The following is a 21,636-nucleotide window of genomic DNA, read 5'->3' on the forward strand; positions in this document are numbered from 1 at the left end:
GACAATGGTGTTTCTATGTCTTTTTCTATGACAAATCAAGTGATGGATTACGTTGGTGTCAGAGTTATGTTCTGTTTTGGTTCTGTCTTCCTCAGTTTGACCCAGTTTCTCAGCTTGTTTTGATTATTATTCTGGTCACCTGTTGTCTCATTAATTATCTCATTAGTTCCTGTGTATTTATACTCCCTGTTCTGTTCAGTTCTTTGTCCTGTCTATGTCAATGTCGAGGTGTGGTAATCTGTTTTTCCCCTGCCTGTTCCGTGAGTTTGATTGAAGACATTTTGTATTATATCCTCCTACTTTGTGCGCCTAACTCTGAGCAACCACCCACGACAGTTGGAGAGAAAAATGTCAAATTTGCCACACTTCCTCAGTCGTATTAAACACTCTTACGCAGCAGCATTAACCAGTTCTCTGTCATTTAAAGTTGGTATGAAAAAGAAGTTGCGAAAATCTTTTCTTCCCTATCATGACATATATCCGACGGCTGTGGGGCGGGGCTTGATTTTGTCCAATAGGAATTGATTGGATGGTTGTGGTTTGCTATTGGTGGATCTCATGTGAGTGACAGGTGGCCCCGCCCTCACGCCAGTAAACACATCATCAGAGAAAAGAAGATAGGTAGTGTCCATTTTGATTTCATGGTGACTTTAATGCCAAGGTAAAACACAAAGTATAATAAATGTACAATAATATAAATAAAAAAAACGATAATTTGATAGCCAACGGAATATTATGTAAATTTCATCTTTACTGCTAAATCCTAGACTGATCTTTTCTAAAATAGCAAATTCTACAACTGCTTTTCGTGTTAATAAGGACTGTTCTTTCGGATGCCAAGGTGGGATGTGGTGTCCTCCTCGGGCCTTTTTTAGTCGAGGTCATGTGACCGTGCTCCGGGGACGCCCGAGGATGATGTCAGTTCACATCACCGCACCTCTCTGGACACACGGGACGGGGGACGCTGACCCTGCGGTTCCCCAGCTGCAGTGAGGGGCCTCTGGGGCTCGGAGCGGCCCGTGTCCCCCTCTGGAAGCCCCGGGCTGATGACGAGGAAACATCTTGCAGTGTTTCTTTGAATGTTGATTCTTCTTCTGCGGTGTTCAGTGGTGGAAAGAGTGCTGCGTGCTGACATTGTCACACTGCAATACCAGGAAAACTTTTATATCGTGGCCGTATGTTCTGCCTCACTTGGTTCCCCACACAGCAAAACGATACTCTTTCTGAGTATTTTGTCTTATTTTTTTGTTAAAATATCTCCAAATCCTTGAAATAAGATTACTTGAGAAGCAACAATTCATTAGATATTAAAAATTGTGTATTTGGTGTATTAGGCCTATTGATTTTTCAGGTATTTTAATGGAAAATGTACTGGCAGAAAATTACCAGTACCTTTTTTTTTTTCTTTTTCCTTTTTTTTTTTTTTACAATCTATGAAAACAAGTCTTAATATCTTAGTGTTGCTTTTTAAACAAATTTCTATTGTTTTAATGATTTTCAGATGTTTTTTACCCGGACACAGATATGTGACCCTGGATCACAAAACCAGTCACATGGGTCAATTGTTTGATTTATACATAATATGAAAGCTGAATAAATAAGCTTTCCATTGATGCATGGTGTGTTAGTATAGGACAATATTTGACCGATATACAACTATTTGAAAATCAGGAATCAGAAGATGCAAAGAAAAAGGGAAACAATGAGAAAATCGCCTTTAAAGTTGTGCATTTATGTTCGCGATTGTGCTGCATTCACTCACAAAAATAAATATTTCATATATGTATGGTAGGAAATCTACAAAATATCTTCATGGAACATGATCTTTACTTAATATCCTAATGATTTTTGGCATAAAAGAAAAATCTATAATTTTGACCCATACAATGTATTGTTAGCTATTGCCACAAATATATAACCGTGCGACTTGTGACTGGTTTTGTGGTCCAGGGTCACATATTTGGTAGAAAGTAAGCAAATATATTAAAATTACAAATGCACAAAATTCAGCATAACATTAATGCAATATTAATAATATTCTAAATTGCAAAAAGGTAAGAATACAATAAATAATTACTGTGTTGAGACATTTTTATGAAGAAAATAAAACAATCAGCATAACACACATTAAATAATGTTGTTGTACAGATCTGCCACTGTTCAGACCTTGCCTGTCACAGGTTTGCTTCTTCCACAGATAGTTTGGTCCAGACAGCAGCAGCCGAATGAATCAAGGAAAACACTCAAAACTGATTGTATGATTTAAAGACTTGCTCACACACGTCACAACTGAATGCCATTACCTCAGTCTCATCTGCACTGCTGAAGCACAATCCAGTTTCAGCCAGCTGAAGTTACAAAACTTATTGACACATGATATTTCTGCAGAAAAAAATCCAGCTTTATCAAGCAAGGTCCGCGTGTGATTCATCACGGCTCTCTGGCTCACATGCAACAAAACACGTTTATTTAGTCCTGCCAATCAAACACAACACTATATAATCATCAGCCCCATGAATGGGTTTTGTGGCTTTTAATCCATGTCTATTAGCTTTGAGCTCATCTATAGCCTAGAGTACCCATAAAAGTTGGCAAAACAATATTTTAACGGACACTTCAGCCTTTCTCTTATAGAAAAAACAACCACAAATATTGATGACTAATCCTGCTGTCAAGGTTATGTCTAGTCTATGTCTGTTTAGTTTCATCGTGTTTTGTTTTTGTTTAACTTTCTCCGGTTTTGCCTGTGTTCCTTAGGCCTTGTTCACACTAATACATTTTTGTATGAAAATGCATGTTTTTCTTTCCGTTTTTTGGCCTTCTGTCCACACTGAGACAGTGTTATTAGCAACGAAAACGAAGCTTTTTGAAAATGCTCTCCAAAGTGGAAAAATTTGAAAACGGCGTGTAAATTTTTTTTTTTTTACTGTTGATATCAAAAATTTTATTGTTGATATCAAGAATTAATATCCTGGAAATGAATAAAAGCTAAACCGGCTTGCCATAGTGTGGACTGTGAAAACTGAGGTATTTGAAAACAATGACGCAAGTTTAGTAATGTGACGCATATTGAACCCATAGGTATTCATGTTTATACCGGTATTGTGACTGTTAGCCTATGTGCTATTCACTTTACAGCCACACATGTGACACCTGCACTCAGGGACGAATATTCATTATGTCAAATACAATGCTTTCTACATTTAATGTTTACACTTTCATCAAAAGTGACTTGCGTTTTTAATCAGCTCACGCAAACCCATGACCTTGGTACTGCTAGCACTGTTTGAGCCACAATATGTTTGACTAACAACAACAACAACTGGAAAATCCTGGTTAATGGCTGTGATGTAAACTAAAGCCTATAGAGTGTTATAGGGATGATGTCTTTTTGAAGGATAAAACCTAGAAACAAGCATTTTAGCACTTCCGGTTCCATCGTCCTGAAGTCACTGGGTTTTTATATACGAAAAAAAAAAAAAAAAAAAAAAAGACAGTGATGCCATCGATTTGGCTTTTTATCCTTTATTTGTATAGCCTGATTATACAACATAGTAAGTTTTTTGGTTGAGGAGTCATTTGTTTGAGTCAAAACTGTAAGAAATACAAAAAGAAAACCAAAATCACTGCATGGATAAAAAGATGAGCTGCCCGATTTGAGATATAATAAGTTTAAAACAGTTAAAAAACACCTAAAAAATGTTAACTCGTCTACCTCCTTTATTTATTCGTTATGTGCCTTATTTTTGTTTTCTATTAGAAAAAAGTAATTTTGGCAGATGACTTAGCAGATGTGTAAACTACTGTATCATCAGCATAAAGCTGACATTCAACATCTGGGCAACAACACAGCAATTCATTTATAAACATTAAAACAACGGACCTAATACCGAGCCTTGAGGTAAGCCCATTTCAAGATATTATATATCTTAAACCCAGCTCAAGATATCAATTAAATTAAAAACAAATTTTAAGCTTTTACCTGTCTTGAAAAAGGAGGTTTCTAACATGGGGCTAAATGGGACTACAGATGTTGTCAGGAACGGTGAATGTCGAACTACTCACAAGTCCGCTTTCACAGTTCAAAAGAGGAAGTTATGTTTACTTGTGAAGATTATGATGATGAATAAAACATCTAAAAATCATAAGCTTTTGTTGGTCACAGAGCTTATTTTCTGCAATAATCCAAAAGCCAAAGGAAAATCCTTTTCAAAGGAAACCGGGGTGATGTGAACTTCCAGGTTGGCCTACATTCTCTAATTAATGTGATCTCTAATTAATCTGTTTTGTCATCCTCAGATATAGTGAAACAATAATGTTTTAGCAAGCTGGTCGTACACACACTGTCGACACTGGGATGATGAAGATGAGTGGTTAATGTGCTTTAGTGTTTGCGCGTGTGCTACAGCTGCCCGGAGGGGACATCATTGGGTGAAAGTGTTACACGGGTGGAGATACGAACATCTTGTGCGCGCGCACACACACACACACACACACACACACACGTGTACACACACATATGAATCAATGTAGGGAGGAGGGGTTCTTTTCCAATTTATTGCTCTCGCCAATCTAGTTTCAGTGCTCTTATGACCTCATGTCTAGGAAAGGGTTGTTTTCTGCTGTCTGCTTCCCTCTCTCTCTCTCTCTCTCTCTCTCTCTCTCTCTCTCTCTCGCACACACACACACACACACATACACACACACACAGATCTAATCTTACGGTCATTGTGTCATGTACGGTAAGACGTGGGCACGTTGGCACACTTCCAGGCTGCTTGTTTTATAATTATGCACACCACCAGTCAAACATTTCGACACATTTTTTTTAAAAAAATTTTTACATTTTAGTGGATACAAATAGTAGATTTCAGAGATAATTAGTGGTCAAAAATGAGAACACAAATGAAATTTGTTCTTCTAAATTCTTCTTTGCTAAAAAAAAAATGATATTAGAGAAATTTACTTTTATTTATACTCATATATGTACTCATATCTACACTACCATTCAAAAGTCTGGGGTCAGTAGGTTTTTTTGTGTGTGTTTTTGAACAAATGTATTTTCTGCTCACCAAGGCTGCATTTATTTGACCGGAAACACAGGAAAATTGTCAAATATTATTACAATTTAAAATAACAGTCTTCTATGTAAATATATTGTAAAATGTTATTTATTCCTGTGATCAAAGCTGAATTTTCAGCATCATTACTCCAGTCTCAGTGTCACATGATCCTTCAGAAATCACTCTAATATTATGATTTTGACGCTCAAAAAACATTTATCAATATAATCAATGATGAAAACAGTTGCGCTGCTTCATATTTTTGATGAATATAAAGTTAAAAAGAACAGAATGTATTAATCTTTTGTAACACTTTTGATCAATTTATTGTATCCTTGCTAAATAAAAGTATTAATTTCTTGCGAAAACACCCCCAAAAAACGTATATACTGACCGCAAACAGCATTTTAAACAATTGTAAGACTAAAAAACAAATCAGTCAATGGTGTCCAAATTTTGACTGATTTATGTCATATATGTTTATGACTGTGCACATCGATGTGAACGTACGCCTACTCCTTCTGTTTTCTGTTTTGAGTGTTGACAGTAAGCTGTCAGTAAACAGTAGGGGATAAACAGAAAGTAATTTGTTCGATAATGAAACCTTTTGAGCGTCATTAGGAATTACATAGCAGACAGTGTAAAAGTGTGAGTATGAGTAATAAACAACAAAACGCAGAAAACACAACAGAGCCATTATAATGCTAGACTTTCCTAAATACCTGCCAGCACTGAGACTTGTCAGATGATGAAGTCTATTAAATCAAAACTGAGACTGTTAACTATCATCTTTGACTTGTTGCACACATTAAAAGGTTTGCTTTTTTGGCTCAATAAGGGTTGTGGTGTTGTCTTAGAAAACAGCAGTTCACACTCGTTTATAGTATTGCATTATTGCTATGGTGTTGCTCAATCATCTTTTTCAACATTCACTAACCAAACAACTTGAGATTCCGGGATTCTCAGTCAGTTTTCCGTACTTGTTGTCAGGGAAACAGAAACACGGTGGAGAGGTCAAAGGTCAGGCATGCTGAGGGAGTGAACGACACTCCACATCGAAAACCACAGTGGCCCTTACTGATAATTTTACACAATTCTGCCTCCTCCCTGTATTGTCTGTAAAAGAGACAGAGAGAGGAGAAGTGCCACTTTTATTTTCAGGAAGGAAACACATCTGTGGAACTGTAACAGAGACAGAAAAGCGGAATCTGTCAGGAACACTTAAATATAGATGCCCTTCGTTCCCAAAACACGCACATACGCCCACGTCTATGCCGCCGCATCTTCAAACCCTCAGTCTTCTAGAAATTACACTTCAACAACTACTGTGATTACATCAGGGTACAAGACCTCAGACAGCTGAATATAATGAGCTCGTTTTAAGTCATAATTCATCATCATCATCAGCGTTACAATCGTTTTCAAGTGGGTCGTGCAAAAAAAAGAAAGAAAGTGGACTGAGATACAATCAAGCACAATTAAAGTGGAGTGAAAAGTGATCTGAGTCCACTTTCAAGCCCAGCGACAGTGTGAATGCAAATAGAGAGAACTGTTGTTTTTCACTCAGTTTACTCAGTTTCAAAACTAAACCATTAACTAAACAAACCAGTCCTGAGGGGAATCACTACATTACAAATATTGATATTATCCAACATCAACAAAAATTATTATCTGTAAAACAATCTGTAAAAAGAAGAACTACTCGTCTCATTAAGCATTGTGAATGTGAATGACATATACAAATGAATGCTTTTATTCAGCAAGGATGTGTCAACTTGATCAAAAGTGACAGAAAAGACATTTATAATGTTACAAAAGATTCTATTTTTAACTAAATGCTTTTCTTTTGAGCTTTCTATTTATTAAAGAATAATGAAAAAAAATATGAAGCAGCACAACTGTTTTAAACGTTGATAATAATAATAAATTATTCTTGAACATCAAATTATCATATTAGAGTGATTTCTGAAGGATCATGTGACGCTGAAGACTGGAGTAATGATGCTGAAAATTTAGCTTTGCATAAATTACATTTCAAAGTATATTCAAATAGAAAACAGTTCTTTTAAATCATAATGTTATTTGACAATATTATTGGTCAAAAAAATGTAGCCTTGGTGAGCATAAGATACATATTTCTAACAACATTAATACATCTTTCCCACCCCAAACTTTTTGAACGGTAGGTTATCTTAAGTTTAATGTAATATACTGTATGCACATTTGAGAATATATGATTAAGCGTATGGTGGGACTGGTTTGTAAAGGTCTTGTTAACAAAGAATTTCTAAATGGAGGAAATTAATTTTTATTTTGCACTATTAATCTCACACCATCATTCATTCATTAACCAGTTTTCATCTTATGGGGATTGTATGGGCCACCAGATACGCGAGAGACTGTCCATGAGTTTTCTGACGTCAACCCGACTTTCATTTCTAACCAAAAATCATCCCCTGACTGTCGTTGTATTTTCTACTCAAGGACCTTAACAAAAAAATGTAGTGAGTAAAAAATACAATATTTGTCTTTCAAATGTAGTGAAGTTAAAATAATAGTTTCCAGAAAAAAATATACTCAAGTGAAGTATAGATATTTAAAAAGTACTCAAGTAAAGTACTTTGTCACTGTCCACCTCTGGGTTTTGGTCACTTGGTCACAGATTTCGCAGCATTATGGTCCAAATCAAAATAGTTTTTTTATTGATGTGGTCATGCCAGACCTCACAATGCCTCATAGATTTTCTTTGTTGAATCACAACATCAAAGTGAGCCGCACAACACCGTAGACAACCAGGACGCATGCCACCACAGAATTTCCCACTACTGCGTGTAAAGAGTCAGACGTCTAATGGCTTGTTGTGTCTGAGTCCATCCGGTAGACAGTTACAGTCTGTTTACTCTAGAGCACTGATAAGAGCAGTCCAGCACACAGACGGCAAAACTGAGACTGTATTTAAGAGCGTATTGATAAGAGAGAGAGAGAGACAGTGTGTGTGTGTGTGTGTGTGTGTGTGCGCGTGCGTGCGTGTGTAAGCAAATATTTGGCTGGAATGGAAGCTGTGAGTTCTCTGAAGTAATTGCTGACCGACTGACTGACTGACAGACAGGTACACAAAGAGTCAGCGTTGTTCGAGGTTGTTTGCAGACAAACAGGTGTAGTTTCGACTAGACACCTTGCAGGTTGTCTAGTCTGGCGGGGCTGGGCTGGGTGACAGTTAAACACGACAGTGGAGGGAAAGTGTAATGCTCAAGTCCACATACAAAGACACACCCACGGCCGCATCCACATACAGACACACGCACATCCAAAAACACGAAGAGACACCCATTATTCACATGTAAACACACTTAATTACACCCACCCAAACACAGGAAAACACATCGGTAATTGTGCATGTAAACAGTACAATAATAGAAATGAAGAAGTGCCAGTGTTTCTGTGTGAAAAGGAGATACGGGTATGATGTTTACTCGCACGAAAACCACTTTTAAATCACTGTGTGGAAACAATGAAGTAGTGTTTATGTATGATTATGTGAGTTGCTGCTTTATAATGGCTAGCTTGGCTAGCAACACCACACAGATTAAAGACAACGGTGGGAAAAACCCCCCTCAAGTTTCTGTAGAAACATAGGTGGGTTGAGAGACCTTCACCCGGGGTCCTCCTTCCTCGCTAATGAAACTAATGTTTTCTGAAACAGCAAAACCACACACTGGCTTATGCCACGGGTAATTATTATCATTGCTCACATGCACTGTGTAACCCATCAGGTATGTAACTGCTTGGTGTGACTGAACCAAAGTATCTCTGTGGTGAGCAAATGTAGTAATTTAGTCATTTTTCCATTCATTTTCGTCTAGGCCTCAGTAGCCTAGGCTTATTTCTATTTTTGGTTTTTATCAAGAAAAAAAAGGAAACAAGATAACATCACTCTTGTGCTGTTTTCATCGATATAACCAAGTCCCAATGATATTAATTAAAGGTATATACTGCTAGTGGTAGTAAAGGACAGATAACTTCAAGAAGTAATGATAAAAAACATTCGATAAATGGTGGGAAATATGGTGGGATTCGCTGTATGAAAAGACCTTTAAAAACGTTCAAAACTTAATTTTTGTCTTATCTCTTAGACGAAACGTGTTTATTTTCTTAATTCAAACTCTAAAAGGTCTATAGGGATAAAAGGATATGTAACTTTCGATCCAATTTGAACCAGATCAGGCATTTGATTGAAACGCAACTTCTTGGCTTAGCAGCGCACCCTTGTGGTCACTCTTAGTAAGTGCTTGTGCTTATATTCACCTCAGATGTTAAAATCGGCTAAATATATCGTGAACAGATATTTCTTAATACAGCTCTCAGTGAAATTTAATCTAATTCACAATAAGAATATTTTCATACCACAAATGTTGGTTGAGAAAAGGTAGTACTTAATCTACTCATCTCCAAAAGCTGTTTACTCATTTGAAAACACTCACTTTGACTCATTCAGTAGGCTAGTAGGCCAATGTTTATTCAGTTCTGGTTACAATAAGGTGGTTAAAATAATGTTCTAGATGCAGATATAGGCTACTGATAATGTGAAATCTTGATCTTATACCACAGATAAAGACAGTGGAGTTTTGCATTTGTTTGTTGACAAACGGGGCTGAATTGAGTAGGCCTATTATTATAGTTCTCACTAATGATTCTGTTTTTATGCAAATATTTGAATGATCACCATCACAGATGAGACTGAATGAAGTCTCTTCAAATGTCCCAGATTCAAAGAGTTCCAAGAAATGTGTCTGTAAACCTCATCACCTCATTTCCCCCCTCATGTGATAAAGCTACATGCACATACACAAACACTCAAACATGCTGTGCGCTGTGTGGTTTGTGGTCAGTTGATAAATAGCTTCAGATGAGCAGGGGAGAGTGTACACGCTTAACACGATACTGTATTGACACGGAAAACACATTCCTAAGAACACCCAGTTTTTGTTCTCGTCTTTCCGGTGAAGTTCTTAGAATTGCCAAAACCAGCCGCAAACAGGCCTGCAACTTTCACATCTCCACCTCTAATAAAGAACATTTGACCTCAAAAGCCCTTTTTCTCTGAAATGCACATTTATTCCACTAGGGCCAGGCAGCCACAGTACAACGGCGCCAGTGCTCTCCAGATACAGGTGGAGAGAGGAGAGAGAGAGTGATAGAGCCAATTCAGTGGATGTGGATTATTAGGAGGCCATGATTGGTAAGGGCCAGGGCACCGAGGTTACACCCCTACTCTTTACGAGAAGTGCCAAGAAATTTTTAAATGACCACAGAGAGTCAGGACCTCGGTTTTACGTCTCATCCGTAGGACGGTGCTCTTTGACAGTATAGTGTCCCCATCACTACACTGGGGCGACCCACATAGATCACAGGGTGAGCGCCCCCTGCTGGCCTCACTAACACCTCTTCCAGCAGCAACCTGGCTTTCTCAGGAGGTCTCCCATCCAGGTACTAACCAGGCTCAGCCCGGCTTAGCTTCAGTGGGCAACCAGTCTTGGGCTACAGGGTGATATGGCTGCTGGCTGCATAAACAACACTGACCCTCATACCATACGGCAAGTTGACATGAGGGGGTCGAGGGGGGTCTCTGCAGCGGACCATTTTATATGGTCGTTTCTGAGGTCCTTTGTATCGCACCGCTTTTCACATACACTAACCAAACTTTATACACTTATAAATCTCATCAAGCTGAACAACTTTCGCACTCTCACCAGCCCAACAGGAAGTCAGTTATGGGTTCTTTGAATTGAATTGAATTTGATATACTGCTCTTATGGGATTCGAAAAAGCAGTTTTACTTATATTCTAAATCCTAAACATCTTAAAGATGTTTTCTAAATGTCTATTTATGACCCTGGATCACAAAACCAGTCACAAGTTGCACGGGTATGGCAATAGCCAACAATACATCGTATGTGTTAAAATGATCGATTTTTCTTTTATGCCAAAAACCATTAGGATATTAAGTAAAGATCATGTTCCGAAGATATTTTGTAAATTTCCTACCGTAAATATATGAAACATTTATTTTTATGAGTGAATGCAGCACAATCGCGAACATAAATGGACAACTTTAAAGGAGATTTTCTCAATGTTTCGATTTTTTTGCACCCTCAGATTCCAGACTTTCAAATAGTTGTATCTCGGCCAAATATTGTCCTATCATAAAAAAACACACATCAATGGAAAGCTTATTTATTTGAAATCTTATTTTTTTTAAAAAAATTACCCGTGACTGGTTTTGTGGTCCAGGGTCACATGATGACATCTGCTCTTTTATATTTTTGATGACCTGGACGTGTTCTTATGAACCTACCAGTTAAAATAACCATTGTTTCTTAGTGTGAAGAACATTTGAATAATCCAAAGAACATTTCCCCCACTATAAAGAACCTTTTCTCCAATGGAAAGATGTTGAAGGTTCTTCATGGACTCGTAGGCCATGCCAGTAAATAACCCTTTTTTTTATATAAGAGTGCATGCGTTTTTACGTCTTTGTGTTGTGGTGGTTACATGTGCTCTGGTCAGCATCTCTTCTCTTCTGTTCTCTAAATCCTCCTCTGTGTTTCGCTCTCTCCAGCACAATACCAGCACCAGTTGCCCTGCTGGGTCACAGACACATAAAAAGGTTTTTAACTCTGTGCATACGGGACAATGTGCTCAGAACAGAGAACACAGTGTGGTGAGTGAAGAGACAAATCTATACTTATTGATAGGCTATACATTATAACTCAAATATTATAGCAGTCTGTGTGTGATATTTGTTTCATATTTACTGTATATACAGTGGCACCATTTACGGACACTGACCGCTTGTTCTGAATTAATGACCATGACCTTCGGTTCGCTGTTGGTGACTGCTTTCTGTTTTAGGTCACTGGCTCTACCTTGAGGCATCATCTGTGACTGCAATAGAAAAGTAGTATGGCGTCCAAACTGAGTTTAAGGGAATTCGAGTGAGTTGCATCATAGATAAAAAATGTTTATTATAATAAATTCAGACAAGAATAAAAGAGCACACGTCTCTTCTTCCAGTTCTCAGAGACCAAAGTCGGATGTCAGCAGACATCACAAGGATGAAAACTATAAAACAAATGCATGGCATAGTATGGTCAGTGTGTGTGTGTGTGTGTGTGTGTGTCTAATTAACTATATTTTGGGGACAAATATGTACCAAGAAGTGACCAAAACCAGACAAAATCTCCAAAAACGTGTGTGTGTGTGTGTGGTGTGTGTGTGTGTGTGATCTGTATCAACCAGTTGACCTTGTCATTTTCAGACCGCAGCGTTCCATCAGATATCAGAGAATGACGCGTCTCGAGATCCCAGTCTTCCTCAGTCTTTCCTGGCTCAACAGAGGATGTCTGCGGCACTCAAGAGGATCCGTCTCTGCAAGGACAAACCAAGCTAAGCAATGAACTTTGTTCCAAATTAGCAGGCATTCAGGGAATTAGCCAGACACATAGTTACTCACTCGCTCCGCCTGCTGGACACTGAATGCGTTTACATGCGCAATTATAGGCTACTGCATTCGTTCTAAAAAAGCTGACAATGCTACAATTTGAACATTTGTTATTTTTATGTATTTTGTCCTACCTGTCTTGATGTCAAAATATAAACAAATGTGTTCAAGAATGTTAATGGAAAGCCTAAGTGAATTTCAGAAACACTGAAAGAAGGCTGCACTCTCTGACCAAAACAGATAAAACACTATAAGTTTTGCCAAATAGTGTATTGTTCTCTGGTATTAATTTATCAACATAATTCACCACATTTCAGTCTTCTGCAAACATTCACGTTATGAGATTCCACACGTGTCTCGTCTTCTTGTTTTAGAAATTCATTCACAATAGTCTGTTAGCTTATTTTATTCCATGGATATTCAATTAAAGTTCCAAGAGGTCCGTTATTGTATTTTCATGTACTCTTATTTTCTGCAGCTTTTAAGCATCTATTTTGCTGCTCACAGTGTTTCTGCTATACTGTTGTTGTTAAAATAACCGTGAATGAAGCACGTTTGTCTTTAATTTAAAAAATGAAGTTATTATATAAGCCACAAACGCACCCGGATCAAATGGATTTGTAGTTTGGATAGTTCAGTTGTAATGGAATTATAACACAAACTGCTATATATGCTACCATAAAGTTTAATATTGCACTGTTTCGCACACTATGAATACAATTTAGATTGGTCCTCATGAAATGCTTAGAAATTTAAATTGACATTGTTTGTAATAAACATTGTGTGGTTTAGTACAAAATCAAAGCTGCAAACAAATGCAAGTTAATGCATGTTCAAATCTGGAGCGATTTGAAAAAGATTTAGCTGTACATCAGGTGTGGCAGATCCCATATCATTTTAAACAAGAAGTCACTTTCTTTCCCTGCTCCTGCTTGTTCCCTTGGGAAAGTTATGATTATATGATTCAGACTATACTTGTCATGCAGTGCTAACTTAAGGTAGGAAACACTTAGCACCTGAGCTCAACATCTGACTGTTTGAACTTCAGGTGAGCAAAGCCTTCAGAAGCTGTGAGAAAGAAACCTTTGTAGCCATAAACACATAAGAAAGTTATTATTGTGCATAATTGTGAAATGAATAACCTTCTCGTAACCACATTAATAACATTAGTGTTCTTGTTGTACAGGAGTAGTATAAATATATACATATATACAGTCTGTAGTATAAAAACCATTACGCCTGACAGTCCTCATAGTTGCACCAACATGTGTGTGTGTGTGTGTGTGTTGACCTTGTCATTTTCAGACCGCAGCGTTCCATGATCAGATATCAGAGAATGACGCTTCTCGAGATCCCTCTGTATATATATACACTGTAAAATCTAAGTAGTTAGACTTAAGAAAAGCATGCAAACCGAATTGCCTAAAAAAACTGAGTAAAGTGAAATAGGATTAGTGTTGTACTGACAAAAGCTTAGTAGTTCACTTACACAAGAGTAACTAAAAAAGAACAGTAGTGTGAAGAGCACTTGATCATTTACTTTACATTTACTCTTGTCTTAGTATATACCATTGTTGTGTTTTGCATGCTGAATGTTAAAGTGTGTGACTCAAGCATGGTCGATCGCAAGATATTGTCAAAAATATAGGGATTATATCAACACAATTAAAAGTTTCACAAGGTGTTTATGACCTATAGTGTTTGCAATAGAATTTTAAAAGATCCTTATACGACATGAAGGGAAGTAATAAATAGTTCTACAAGGTGGCCTAACTTCATTAATGATTTAGTCAGGAGTTACAGTATAGGTCATCACATTTTAAAAGCAACCCATTTATTACTTCCCTTCCTTTGAAATCAAATAACTGTGATTTCTTGTTGCATCGCTGCATCAGGAGAGAATAACAATATACACAAATTAAGTTTAAAGGGCCCGACCAAACACATCATGATGGTGAGTTCAAACAGAAACATTTTAAGAAAATCAACATTAGTTTATGAAGTCAGTTTATGTGATGTTCTCTTACATTTTTTCCGTTGACAATTCAACATTCACTTTGGGAAATGAGTGAATGGAAAGATAACTGCAGAAATGGAGGAAATTAGTAAACAAAAGTCTATTAAGAATTGCCACTCAAACCAATCAATTAATCTTAATCTTAAATTGGGTTTTCTCACTTTTCTGAGTAAACAATGTGAATAGTACAGTACAGATAGGCTATAGATTGTGTGTATATATAGCCTAAGCCTATTCTTTCCTTCTTCTTTTTTTCCTTTTAAAAAGAAACAATAAATATTGTCGCTTTGGTTAAAAAAACAGCATCAATTGATGCAGGTGAAAGTGTAATTTAAAGAGTGAAATAAAAACGTCATGTTAAAAAGGCTAAATGTGAAAAGCACACAAAAGCAAAGTTCCTGCGTTCCCACGGTGTGATATGAAGAGATGAGAGGAAAGGTGCACTTGTCACAGCCTCACGAAAACTCACCTGTCACTCACAGCCATTATCTGAGTACAATGGCTATATCCACTCTTATAATAAAGCAATGATGAGCAGTCATGAAAGAACCCGTTTGAGAGTATATAAATGGTCAGCTCCGGCTTCATGTCCACAACGACAGCAAGGTGACCATACGGAACCTTGAACCGCGAGATTATTCAACAAGAGAGTTTTTCTTCAGCTATCTCGATTTGAGATAAACCTTGAACCAATATTCTATCATTTTGCAAAAATGACCAATCAAATCAGCTTTTTTATCCTGTTGTCAGTGCTCACTTTGGGTGGCGCTTTCCCTCGCAGCGCCTTTCAACGGGACTTTCGCCGACACGTGGCGAAAGATGTTGAATCCTCCGGGAATGGACCAGACGAACCTGTTCGGGGATCTGTTCGAGTTGTCAAACTAAGCCCTCATCATTTTATGCGACGGGCAACCAGTAGTCACGTGCCGTCCCAAAACTCCCCGAGTCGAGGCGCGTTTCCCGCGTTCTTGTCCCTCGGACGCGCTGGCCCGTCAGCCCTGACCCGTACCAAACCCGCGGCCCTGCTGCCTCCGGTGAGCGCGAGCGGCACCGGGGCAGACGCGAGGAGGAAACAGGGTCTCGAGATGTGGCAGAAAGTCATGCACAAAAGCGAGCGAAGCAAAGAGGCCGTGGCGCTGCGCATCAACCCCAAAGACATGACCAAACAGAGCTGTGCCGCGGTGCCCTTCACACAGGTAACAATTCATTACTGTTCGGGGAAATGTTTTTGTCAACAATGTTAGACACATTTTATTTTTAAACGATCTTACATAAGTGAGCGTGAAACTTAAAGTTGCCTATTCTGTCAGTGTGACATCAAATAGGCCTATAGGCCTACGGTAGGAGAGATGGTCACACGATTTTCACTGTAAAAAAACAAATCCGTAAAATAACAGAAAAAGTATAGGCTACAGGTCTACTGGCAGCTTATTATCCGGACATGATCTAGTGACATTTCCGTTAACCCGAAAACACATCGTAATGAAGTGTTTCAAAAAGTCGAAATCAGGTAAAACACCTGTAAAAAATGAATACGGAAAAAATACGTTTAAATTAACACATTGTGTCCTATTTTTACGGATTTTTTTTAGAGTAGCCTAGCCTATTTTAAAACAAGTTATAGTCTATATCATTAATAAATTGCAGCCCTATGCTATACAACAGTAAAGTTTTATTTAAGTAAAATAAAAGTATAGTTTCAAAGAAGCGACAACATGCTGACCATTTTGAATTATATTTCTGATAAAGGAAAATTGACATCTCTAGAATTATTGGTTAACAAATGATATAGCCTATATGGACACAGATAGCCTATTGTTTACATATAGGCCTAATGAAAATTCTCTATATAGACCTATATAAATCTAAAATGCAATTTAGCTTGACAACACAATGCATTTTATGGAAGGAAATAATTATTCTTTCAGTGACACGACATTGGGTAAATAATAATGATTATGATGTCTTAATTTTCAGTGATAAAAATCATTATCATCGTCGTTATTGTTATCATGAACTTAGCTGGAACTGTCTTTAAATCAGTGGATCTCAAACTATTGGACTCGCATGGCTTTGATTTTTAGTTGTTTTAGCTCATTTTCATGCTTGGTTTGTCTTATTTTAAATCAATTTAATTCATTTTGAGGCCCAGGCCCCGGCCTCTGGTTGAAAAATGTATTTCTATATTGCCTATTACATGTTTGTTTGTGTTTACCGTTCCCAGCGCATAACGGAGGACGGCTGTGAGACGGTGACCGTTCACAATCATCTCTGCTTCGGTCAGTGCAGCTCCATGTTCGTCCCGTCTAGTGGAGATGCTCGTGCACCAGGAGCGTCGTGCACGCGCTGCGGCCCCTCTAAATCGCGCTCCGTGCGTGTGCCGATGCGCTGCGGGACAGAGGTGCGCGAGAGGCGCGTCATGGTCGTCGAGGAGTGCAAGTGCGAAACTAGCAGTGAAGAGGTCAAAGTGCAGAATACAGAAATGTATCATTTATAACTGTGTGTGTGTGTGTGTGTCTGAGGAGGACTAGGCCATATAGCCACATAAATGTGAAATATTTGTGTTGCGTCACCGTGTCTGGTTAAAGTATCCGAAATACGATTCGGGATGTGTTAAACACGAGTCCCTGTGAAGGGAAAGCTTTGTCTCTGTAAACTACCGGCTGATATTCAGCGGGATCTTTGTGTTGCTTAACTGTCTGTCTGTAATGACGATGCTGTTCATCAGTTTGATGAAGAATCCAGTACTTTTATGGTTACGTGCCATAGTTTCACCAGTAAGTGTCGCTGTTGCATGAAAATTATTTCAGAAATGCATTTTACTTTAGTTCACCCTACATAAAGAATAGTGTGAAACCAAATGGGGGTAAATTGGACCACTTATGACATTGAGATGGCTGTCAAAAGTGGCACCGTTTACTTGACTACAACCTTGTGGATGAAGGTATATTTGTTGCATTTTGTGGAGATGTATTTGTGTGGCAATATGATATATTTATAGGCTTACATTTTCAAAGAAAAAAAGATTTAGCCTACAATGCAATGAATGCAACATTGTTGCAGTTAGCCAATAAAAAGCTATGTGAACACAATAAAACAACGGAAAGAAAACCCAAATCAGCCTGCATGTTTTTTTCTTTTTAAATGTCTCTTAATGCTTTACCAGCAAAAACATTCAACTAATGTACAAAGATTGTTCTCACAAAGACATTTCTAATTTTTGAAGGATCATGTGACACTTAAAGGGATAGTTCACCAAAAAATAAATAAATCTGTCATTACTTACTCACCCTTTGTCCAAACCTGAGAGAGTTTCTTTCTTCAGTTGAGCACAAAGAAAGATATTTTAAAGAATGGTGTTAATCAAACAGTGGACGGTAGGCTAGCCATTGACTTCCATATAGGAAATAAAAATACTATGGAAGTCAGATATCTTCTTTTGTGTTCAACAGAAGACAGAAACTTATAGGTTTGGAACAGCATAAAGGTGATTAAATGATGACAACATTTTCCTTTTTGTGTGAACTATTCCTTTAAGACAGAAGTAATGGCTGCTGAAAATTTGTTGTTTTATAATAGGCTATTAGAAATTGTAATAATATTTCACAATATTACAGCTTTTACTGCGTTATTGGTCAAATACATGCAGACATGGTGAGATTCCTTTCAAAACGTTTTTTAAAAATCGTAATTATTCTATACTTCCATACATGTCCCAAATGGAAATTAATTAGGCTAATTAAAGGGTGCTATATAGCAGGCTAGGCTTAACATTTATGTGATAGGCTATAGAGAATATGAATTGATCTTCATTTAGCTTAAGTAAACAATACGTCCATAAGCAAGAAAGAACCTAATTTGCTGCATTAATTAGACTATCGTTTAACATCAAAATGCACTTTAGGTGTTGTTAGACCCTTTGTGGCCTAATCACTCTTTTCAATACTGTGGGAATCCACATCTCCCTATAGGACAGCTGCACTCCAGTCCTGAATGTGTCAGAGAAAAATAAAAGTTGTAGCCTATTCATCGATTTTCTGGCACCTGACTGAAAAAAGGTCGAGTTTACTCATCCTATAGGAAAAATCGCCCGAGGGAGAACAAGGGGGTTCCTCTTTACATCGCCTTGGCAGTCTGTCAAAACGGCATCTTCAATTTGCATTGCGCGCGAGATGCTTTTAAGTATGACGAGCCTCCTCCGCTCCACCAACTCTTGTGTGTTGTGTGTTTTTATAGTTCTTATCTGTATAGTGGTTTATTTGGTGAAAAAAAGTAAATTAATAATTTATTTTAAACCAAAGTGGTTCCTCGCGTCGCGCAACAGATGTGGAGCTTTTTATAAGCCGCGAAACACTTTAGCGGCATTGAGGGCGCCGTTGCCACGGCATGAATCGCACGAGGCGGGGGCTTTTTTTCTGATTTGGGCTCGCGCTTCACTCGTGCCAAGAACCAGAGCTATGGGAAATATAACCACCGTGAGTAAGCTCGTTAAAGGTAGACAATGACAACAACGCGAGCTGCTAAGTAGCCTATATGTGTAAGGTTGAGCAAGCAAAGAATGGCGGAATAACACGCAAGAGAAATGCGACATTAAAATTGCATTAGAGGAAACTTAAGTGGCGCGTGGTTACTAGTGCGATCGCGAGACTGCAGGAACAGCAGGATCGGTTCACTGCACCTAAGGAAATATTAAATAATATATATATTTTTAATGTTTAAACCTGATTATTTGTGTGCATATAGGCTATATTTGCGTGAACGGCAGTGAAAAAACTAGTATCTATAACTTGTCACTCAGCCCATCTTATTATGTTGGTTAAGCCTGGTTTAATTTGCAATCGCCCCACACATGCCCAGCACTGCATTTCTCCTGAGAGTGGACCAGTTGGACCTTTGCATATTGAACCTTCCTAATAATGTGGCACTGATTGAGGCCTTTGAAATGCAGGCATGGGTCTGAAGCGGGTCCATGGGTGGATGGTGGATTGGTTGGACCTGACAGCTCTAAGCATGGTGATAGGGGCCACGTTCCTGCATGCCTCGGGGTCTTTAGTGTGAAATGCCAGGGTAAACTTAGAGATGGTTCGATTGCAATGACATGGATGTGGCACGGGTGCCCGGGAGCAGCTGGGCAAGATTGGCACATGATTGCCATTGGGAGTTTGTGCCGCAGGGCATCGCCAGCTTCCAGTGCTTCAGTCGGATCCCACAATTCTCCATTACAATTGTACATTAAGTTGCCTTCACTTCACGTCCAACCCACAATATCTACAAAACCCAGAGCAGCTGTAGATATAAAAGGACACCGCCAGCCAATGTGTGTCTTATTAAAAAGCACAAAATTTACATTTGGAAATCATTACTTTTAAATACCCTTTTTACATATGGAGTAATTTGTTTTCTTTTTGTCTTTATTTCTTAATGAATTAAAAAGTTTCCAAACAGAGTGTGGTGATGCAAAGCACCCAGGGTTTTAGTAGTGTTCATTCATGGTACATTATAACATTATAACATGTTTTTATAGCAAACTGCTCCTGGTATTAGAAGAAATTGAAGAAATAGTTTGCCCAAATGAGAACTGCGATTATTATTTACTTCCCCTGTTCCAATATCAATGTTTTTCAATGGAGCATAAAAGGAAAAATGGAAAATCTTCTGTTTTTTATGCATCTTGTCAAGCTCATAAAATACATTAAACACTATAAAAGTATCATAAAGGGTATAGTCTATGTGACTTGAACTATAGCATTACAAGTTTTCTGAAGCCAATACTCAAGATTGCAAGACAAAGCAATGTTATGTGGCTCAATTTTAATTCAAGTTAAAAGCATTTTTTACCCCCAATGGAGCATAAAAGAAAAAATGGAAAATCTTCTGTTTTATTGCATCTTGTCAATCTCCTAAAATACATAAAACACTATAAACGTATCATAAAGGTATAGTCTATGTGACTTGAACTATACAGCATTACAAGTTTTCTGAAGCCAATACCCGTATTGCAAGGCAAAGCAATGTTATGTGGCTCAATTTTAATTCAAGTATTAAAAGCATATAAAATAAAATAGGCCTACATAAGAGTCAAGTTCATTTAGGAATATAAAAATGACATACAACTTTGATTTTAAATCCAAATGAATATGCATACATGAAAGGACAATACTGCAATTTGTGTTTATTCACTGTTGCACTTCAATGCATTTCTCATGTAGACGCACAAATGCATGTGATTTTCGGTCCTGGTTTTTGACCTGTGGGATGTGCAAACATATTAATTAGACATTATAGATTAAAGCCTGTGAGATGCAGGTGATGTCACATAACAACTCTAATTGCATTAATTAGGGTAATTAAGGCGAGACATTTGGCAAAAGCATCTTGTGTAGCCCTGCCTGATGTCATATTTTCCTGTCGTGCCATGTTTCAGAGCTCAGCGTCCATGTGTGGCGGTGTCTGCTGGCATCAGCATAACTGTGTTCATTTACCCTGAGAGAACAGGAGACATAAGCTCTGTTCCAGCGCCTAGTGAGCTGCCTGCGTTTTAAGGCATCATATGTGCGTTCCCAACACGAAAGCTGTTCCAAAAGGTAAGTAGTGTAATCATGCTGCCTTCTTAAAGTCACAATCAATCAGAATGGACAATATTATAGTATTATTTTAAATGATTTATTCGTGCACATCATGTTTTTAAAATTCATGTGCCCTCGTAATCTTTCATCAAAATAACCCGACATCTCTTCTCTGGTGATGCGTTTACTGGCGTGAGGGCGGGGCCTCCTGTCACTCACATGAGATCCACCAATAGCAAGGCACCATCCAATCAATTCCCAATGGACAAAATCAAGTCCCGCCCTACATTTTGTTCTTGTTCGAGAAGCCCTTTCACTCAGATACACAGTACGTTACAATAGGGAAGACAAGCCTATCGCAACTTCCATTTCACGCCAATTTTAAATATGTTCTTAAAAGGTAGGGCCATCCCATAATGCATTGCGGTGAGCACATAGGGAAAAAATTATAATAAATTGTGTGTTGTATGTATGTAAATGTAGGCAGTG

At 38.0% G+C, this 21,636-nt stretch overlaps 1 protein-coding gene and 1 long non-coding RNA gene across 2 annotated transcripts; both read left to right on the forward strand.

The window, feature by feature from the left end:
* Window positions 1–11,646: 11,646 nt before the first annotated feature.
* On the forward strand, window positions 11,647–13,748 carry LOC307000473. The gene is made up of 4 exons (XR_013798039.1): window positions 11,647–11,784; window positions 11,976–12,058; window positions 12,138–12,213; window positions 12,382–13,748. It is a non-coding gene; the product is annotated as an uncharacterized lncRNA (long non-coding RNA).
* Window positions 13,749–15,185: 1,437 nt separating this feature from the next.
* Window positions 15,186–17,442, forward strand: dand5 (DAN domain family, member 5). Its single transcript, XM_079615697.1, has 2 exons — window positions 15,186–15,777; window positions 16,806–17,442. The coding sequence occupies exons 1-2, from the start codon at window positions 15,295–15,297 to the stop codon at window positions 17,076–17,078; spliced, it is 756 nt and encodes a 251-aa protein (XP_079471823.1). The 5' UTR covers window positions 15,186–15,294; the 3' UTR covers window positions 17,079–17,442.
* The last annotated feature ends 4,194 nt before the right edge of the window (window positions 17,443–21,636 follow it).

The sequence above is a fragment of the Phoxinus phoxinus genome (assembly GCF_949152265.1).
Source record: "Phoxinus phoxinus genome assembly, chromosome: 6".
NCBI lineage: Eukaryota > Metazoa > Chordata > Actinopteri > Cypriniformes > Leuciscidae > Phoxinus > Phoxinus phoxinus.

Coding starts and splice junctions, on each gene's coding strand:
- dand5 (XM_079615697.1), top strand. CDS start 15,295: ATGACCAATCAAATCAGCTTTTTTATCCTGTTGTCAGTGCTCACTTTG. Junction 15,778..16,805: donor CCGCGGTGCCCTTCACACAG/GTAACAATTCAT, acceptor TACCGTTCCCAG/CGCATAACGGAGGACGGCTG.